At 33.5% G+C, this 7,549-nt stretch overlaps 1 protein-coding gene across 1 annotated transcript; it reads left to right on the forward strand.

Moving 5' to 3' along the window:
- Nucleotides 1-222: 222 nt before the first annotated feature.
- Nucleotides 223-1,850, forward strand: LOC137643662 (uncharacterized). Its single transcript, XM_068376378.1, has 2 exons — nucleotides 223-491; nucleotides 983-1,850. The coding sequence occupies exons 1-2, from the start codon at nucleotides 480-482 to the stop codon at nucleotides 1,829-1,831; spliced, it is 861 nt and encodes a 286-aa protein (XP_068232479.1). The 5' UTR covers nucleotides 223-479; the 3' UTR covers nucleotides 1,832-1,850.
- The last annotated feature ends 5,699 nt before the right edge of the window (nucleotides 1,851-7,549 follow it).

Genomic DNA, 7,549 nt, shown 5'->3' on the forward strand with positions numbered 1-7,549 from the left:
TATTATAAAAACAAGAAATTATTAAGGACAATTAAAAAAAAAATGACGCATAAGGTTAACATGCACTGTTCAAAATTCTTAATGGAAAAATTAATCCAAACATCAAGTAACATGAGTCTCACTGATAAAATATCGTACTCAATTCGCTGCCCTCAAATACCTACACACATATAATTGATCGACTGTAAATATGATTTTAACTTTTTTCAAGTATAAAGATTTCTAAGAGTTGTTTTTATATAGTCCAAGTTGAACAATTTCATTGAACAAAAAAGAGAAGTGGATGGCCATCGTATTATAAACTCACACGCAACAACCAAAGGAGATATTTGCGAAGGATTCCCAAGAGCCCAAGGCGCAAGAAACGTCCTTCACCCCAGTCGTAGACAACGGAATGACGAGCAGATTTCGTAGTGTTTCTCAGTATATAAAGGCAGAGGAACTCCTGATCAGCACAGTTGACTCTGCACCATCACACGATGAAGTCTCCGGTGAGTGAAACTCTCTGTTGTTTTTCATTTCAATTTTGCTAAAATGATTTCATATATAATTAGTTTCAGCAATATTTCTCAATTTAAGCTAAGAAGAATAGGACAATACCATTTCCATTATGGTGATTTTTAGTATTTTAGCTTTTACACCGCTAACTATACTTATTTAAAGGATGCCATATGAATGAAGAAATACTGTGGATGTTGAAAGGGTAGAAATAATAGCATTTTAATTAAAATTTCGAGAGACTGTCTCACATCTATAATAGCTGATAAGTTCTAAACGTTATAAGATCAACTTTGTCTTTCACTTTTTATCAAAATACAAAGCAAGGTTCAACTGATAAAATGTTTATTGAGACGAGGAAAGAATTGGCAAATGATTGGTTACATATAACTTTCTTTAAATATCATAATTCATATTATTCTTAAGTAAAATATGAGTATCACTCATATACAACAGGAATAATATTTTTCTGGTAATTTTTCAGATTGCTATTTCCACCTTAGTGGTGGTCCTACTTGGTGTAGCAACAGCTGATCCTAGTGCTGATCCTGAACCCGGCCACTTTGGACATGGTGGATTTGGTGGACACCATGTTGGATTTGGTGGACATCATGGTGGAATCGGATTCAGTAGAGGATTAGGATACGGAGGATATCGTGGAAAGAGGAGTCCTGTAGCCGAGCCTGAAGCCAACCCCACTGCTCTTGCATCCCCAGAGCCAGAAGCTGAGCCAGGCCACTTTGGAGGTTTCCATGGTGGACATTTTGGTGGATTCGGTGGCCATCATGGAGGCAGCTTCCTTGGAGGATTTGGTGGAGGTTATGGGGGATATCGTGGAAAGAGAGAAGCTGAAGCAGAACCTGGTCACTTTGGAGGTATCCATGGTGGACATATCGGTGGATTTGGTGGCCATCATGGAGGCAGCTTCCTTGGAGGATTTGGTGGAGGCTATGGAGGATATCGTGGAAAGAGAGAAGCTGAAGCAGAACCTGGTCACTTTGGAGGTATCCATGGTGGACATTTCGGTGGATTCGGTGGCCATCATGGAGGCAGCTTCCTTGGAGGATTTGGTGGAGGTTATGGAGGATATCGTGGAAAGAGAGAAGCTGAAGCAGAACCTGGTCACTTTGGAGGTATCCATGGTGGACATTTCGGTGGATTCGGTGGCCATCATGGAGGCAGCTTCCTTGGAGGATTTGGTGGAAGTTATGGGGGATATCGTGGAAAGAGAGAAGCTGAGGCAGAACCTGGTCACTTTGGAGGCTTCCATGGTGGATTTTCCGGACATCATGGTTTGGGAAGTTTTGGAAGAGGATATGGCTTCTATGGTTAATAGAGATCTGATCAACTAACTTCACAAGTAATAAATGTTTTTACATAATACCAAGAGTTTGTTTAATCATCTTGTGTGTTCTGGATTTTACTGATGATACCGGTATATATATATATATATATATATATATATATATATATATATATATATATATATATATATATATATATATATATATATATGTATATACCAAAGGAATAATATTATGCAACCTGTATAATTGGTCTCTTCTGGGCGTGCAGTGATTTTTCAAAACAAAATCTTAGTCTCAGACGAACCAAGTCAGAGAATGTAGGTAATCGGATTTTCAATTATGAAATGGTGTTGGAACGTGATGATAATTTAGTCTTCTGTGAAAAGGTAAAAGTAACAAAAGCAGTAAATCTATCCTTAAATCTACACATTTTGATATAGACTTAACAGTTCAACCTTTACATAAACCAGATGGTTCTGTCATTCACCGTCCAAAGGGAAAAGAATCCCTTTTGGCTGATGATTTCGTGAAAGACAAGATCTTCCTCTTCCTGTCTTTTTCTGAAAATAAATAACCTGGTTTAGTTTTTCAGTCTTGTAAAATTGAAACATCCTTGATGGACCTAGATGTTTCTGGAGATTTAGACACAAGTGGTATTTTTGCATCGCTTGTTATAGACTACTGATTTCTTGCCTCCTAAGTTGTCTGTTATTTTCCACAAGCTAGCAAAAAGAGGTACATTTAGCCCTTGTTGGCTTATAGGTAATATTATTCCAATTGGTAAATATGTTTGTGTAGCTCTAACTGATAACTCCTATATTATCTTAAGTTATTGAACGTACTTTAGTAGACCATCTAAATAAGTATGTTGGAAGTAATCATCTCTTCACTACTTTGAACTTTGGCTTTGAGAAATGCCTTGTAACATGCGATGCCCTCCTTTAAATTTCTGATACTGTACATAAATCCATTGATTGTGGTTAGGAAGTTTCTTATAAATGGCTTTGATTTTAGTGCTGCCTTAGACACTGTTGATTATGAAGCATAGTAGGTAGATCTATTCTTAGCATCATTGTTGAATTGATATGAATTTCCTTGCTAAGTGGTAGGACACTGTTATTACAAGTATCCTGGACAAGGGTTCGAATCCCGTCCAGTCAGAAGCTATTGTCTTTAAGTGGTTTCGGCCGGGGCTCAGATCACGAGGTCGGTTAGAGAATCCAGAAATTAATGTATCAAAATATATTGGTTACATGAATATGAAAAACGTCTAAATGTGCAAAGTCTGTTATTAATCGAATGGCAATTACTAATATACCAATTGGCTACAATGATAAAGATGGGTAGCTTTCAATTCTAAGTAAAAAAAACCTGAATTCGACAAGTATAAGTACAGAAGAATTGTCATTGACTTATCTTTCATCGTGACTAATTAGTAGGTCACTGTTGTTACAAGTTGTCTGGATCAGGGTTCGAATACCGGCCAGTCAGAAGCTATTGTCTTTGAGTGGTTTTGCCTCGGGCTCTGATCCTAGGATCGGTAAGAGAATCCAGACATTAATGTAACAAAATATATGGCTGATTTGAGTATGGAAATTACATCTAAATGTGCAAAATTCATCATTAATCAAATGTCAAGTACAAAAATACCAATTAGCCACAATGGTGAAGATGGGTTGATTTCATTTCCAAGTACCAAAAGATCTAAATTCGACAGGTATAAGTACAGAAGAATTATCATTGACTTTTATTTTTCTTCATGGCTAAGTGGTAGGTCACTGATGTTGAAAGTTTCCTAGACTAGGGTTCAAATCCCGGCCAGTCAGAAGCCATTGGGTTTAAGTGGTTTCGCCCGGTGTACCGGTTTGAAATTACCCCCTCCAAATCTTACCCCCCCGGTAATTTGAAACCGGATTCAAACTACCGGGGGGTAACTTGATACCGGTTTCAAGCTACCCCCGGAGGTAATTTGAAACCGGTTTTATGCTACCCCCTGGTTTCAAATTACCCCCCTCGTTTTTGCGCAGGATCTCATCATTTATGAATATTAATAAATTGCTTTTGATCAGGGTCAACACAATCATTAGGTAATATGTATATACATGTACAGTTTCACCTATTGGTATCGTTTATTAATATCCAGCCTTCATCCGTCTTATGTTTATATCTTAGCTAATAAATGTCGGATATTCCATTATCAGTCATGGGCGCATATTTGACCGAGACAGGAAGACGAGGTGAAATTTGATTTTGACGGTTATTTTTTCCATTATTTGAAATATTTCATAATTATATTGCAAGCAAATATTATATAAGGTATAATCAACATATTGATCATAAGTATATATGTATACATACATATACTATATATATATACTATATATATATATATATATATATACTGTATATATATATATATATACATATATATATATATATATATACTGTATATATATATATATATATATACATATAATACATGTATATGTATTTGTATGTATGTTGTAAATACTATATCATTCATGATATCTGTAAATAATTGACACTTTTAATAAAGCAAGATTGTAAGCAATTATAACAGTTTTAATAAAACATGGTACAGTACATGCTGTTTGCTTCTACTGTACTTACATTGGTTGTTTGTATACGAAAACACCTGGACTACGGAAAAGTCGTTATACTTTATAGCCCTGTATGGATGACATTGAACACAGCTTGTGTTAATCTCACAACTGTTGTTACTGATTTTAGCCTAAAGGCAGGCAGCTGTGTTATCAAGGGCTAAATCAAATCCTATTTAAACCATCTTCCAGAATAGTAAGTGATGGATTCGTGTATGGATTTTTTTTCTCTGTTGTTGATCTCGAAATGGAAAATTATTGAAAAACGGTGTCATAAAATGTTTAAGAATTTTACCTGAAATGTATCATAAAGAAAAAAAGACCTCGCCACATGGTCACCTGTACATTTCCATGCGGTTTATATAACACTTCTGCCCCTTTGTCATAGCTCCATTCTTTCTTATTACTCATTTCATCAAATGACAAAACAGCAATACCTAGTAATCGAGACTTCATACCATCTTTAATGTCCTCTGGTTTAAAATGAATCGAACAACCAGTAGCTTACACAACGTTAATTCTGTCTGCACGACGACATGCATGTTGGTAATTTATATTTGAGCTTTTATTTTTTACGTGCATAGCATGCAAATACTACGAAGTTACTATGCATTATCAGTGACAATAAATGAATAAACAAAGAGATATATGGACACAAGGAGTTCTATTGTTATATTGCAACTATGGGTATGGTCAAACCATTTTAAGAGCAAAATCGGAGCCCAATAGTGGCATTGCCAGTTCTCTTGGGTCATTTTCAAAGCATACCTGGCTTAGCCGCTTTAATCTATGGGCGAGCCAAGAATAGGAGAAAAGGGTCAACTAATTTGAACGGTCTAAGAATATAATCCTTTAATTTGATACTCTCCCTAAATTGTGTCCTTCGTTCTTTTTGTTTGCAACCACGTGGTGACAAGTTGAAACTCTTAAATATAACAAATAGCAAAATTGTTATAAAACGATTATCATACTAACAGAAATAATCTTAATTTTGATATCAAATGAATTCATTTCTCAATTCTGATTGATTATTAAAAGACAGGATTCATTACAAAGGATTTAATTAACTATGTTTAATATGGTATATTTACGTAGGTGATTGTATTGTTTTAGAATTTATTTAATTAATCGACAAAATTAATTTCTTTACAACAAAGGTTATATTAGCAAACGTGGTTATGGTGACTTCGTCAGATGAAGTTAGTGCTATCACAAAAGATTCAATAAATTAGTTCATTCAGACCATTTTCATGTCTTCCTTTATAATGTTATCAGTATGCTTAATACCCTTGACCCAATTTACCTTGCAAATCTGAAACAAAGTCATTTTTTATAAGTTGGCTGCATCTGTGACACGTTTGATTGTTTGGTCAATTCCAAATTTAACAATTTCATTACCATTTTCCCATTTTTTTTCTTAATATTTAATTTAGTGAATATTTTTTTTCCATGTAATGCTAAAACAGGGTTCATTATGATGGTTTTGATTTCAAATATTTTTACGGGCAATATCTATCTTTTTTTACTTAATAATTGTTTTGTATAAAGTTAGATGCGTCATAGTTTGTGTTTAATTGAAAGATAAGGCCAGTTAATTAAAAATTAAAAAAAAAAAAAAAAAAATCTCGACAATCACGCGTACACTGAAATAAAATAAAGTTTTACCTCGCCGTGATCACTAAACCTTAAATGAAAGTCTGTAACTTCAAATATTGTGAATTAGGGAATTATATGACACTTTAGGTCTTAAATACGAAAATATCAACAATCACACGAACAGAAACAAAATAAAATTTTACCTCGCCTTTATCACAGAACCTTGAATTACAGTCTGTGACTTTTAACGTGTCATATAATTCACTAATACACAATTTTTGGTCTTAAATACCAGATTAAACTACTTTTCCTACTGCTGCGAAGCCAACAATAAATGCATGATACATATTTGCGATGTCACATGAATTATTTATCATTCTGATGAGGGGGGGTAACTTGAAAACAGAGGGGGGTAACTTGAAACCGGTTTCAAACTACCCCCCCCCCCCCCCCGGTAATCTGAAACCGGTTTCAAGTTCCCGGGGGGGGTAATTTGAAACGGGGGGTAACTTGAATCCTTTACACCGGGTCTCTGATCCCGAGGACGGTAAAAGTATTCAGAAATTGATGTATCAAAATATATGGTTTGTTAGAATATGGAAAACACTTCTAATGTTCAAAATTATTCATATATATATATATATATATATATATGTATGTATATATATGTGTAGAAATCACGAAAGCTGACACGTGATGAATATAAAATGTATTATAGCCACGAAAGGAAAAATTAAAAAGACTTGATTGGAGTTAGTTGGATCCCCTTCTCCAGTATAAATACGATGTCTTTGTATATGTATTCTCATTGCTGAGTTTGATAATGTCCTGAGTGGATGAAAGTACTAACTCCAATCAAGTCTTTTTCATTTTTCCTTTAGTGGCTATAATACATGTATATATATATATATATATATATGTATGTATATGTGTGTGTTTATATATATATATATATATGTATGTATATGTGTGTGTTTATATATATATATATATATATACATATATATATATATATGTATGTATGTATTGTGTGTGTTTATATACATATAAATATATATATATATATATATATATATTTGTATATACATGTATATATACATATATATATATATATATATGTATGTATACATATATATATATATATATATAAAGTACATATATATATATCCCATATCTATATTGATATAGGCAGGTCTAGACATATATATATATTATATATATATGTATATATATACTGTACATGTAAACAGAAAATATATATATACATGCGTAAACATCATAGGAAAACGTGATGCTCAGATGCAGAAGAACCACAGGGAAAATGAAAATACGGAATATACACTTAAGTCCTGACTAGTTTCGTGATACTTCCTCAGAGGAAGTATCACGAAACTAGTCAGGACTTAAGTGTATATTCCGTATTTTCATTTTCCCTGTGGTTCTTCTGCATATATATACATATATATATATATATATATATATAGATATATATATATGTATATATATATGTATATATATATATATATA

The sequence above is a fragment of the Palaemon carinicauda genome, chromosome 7, assembly GCF_036898095.1.
Source record: "Palaemon carinicauda isolate YSFRI2023 chromosome 7, ASM3689809v2, whole genome shotgun sequence".
NCBI lineage: Eukaryota > Metazoa > Arthropoda > Malacostraca > Decapoda > Palaemonidae > Palaemon > Palaemon carinicauda.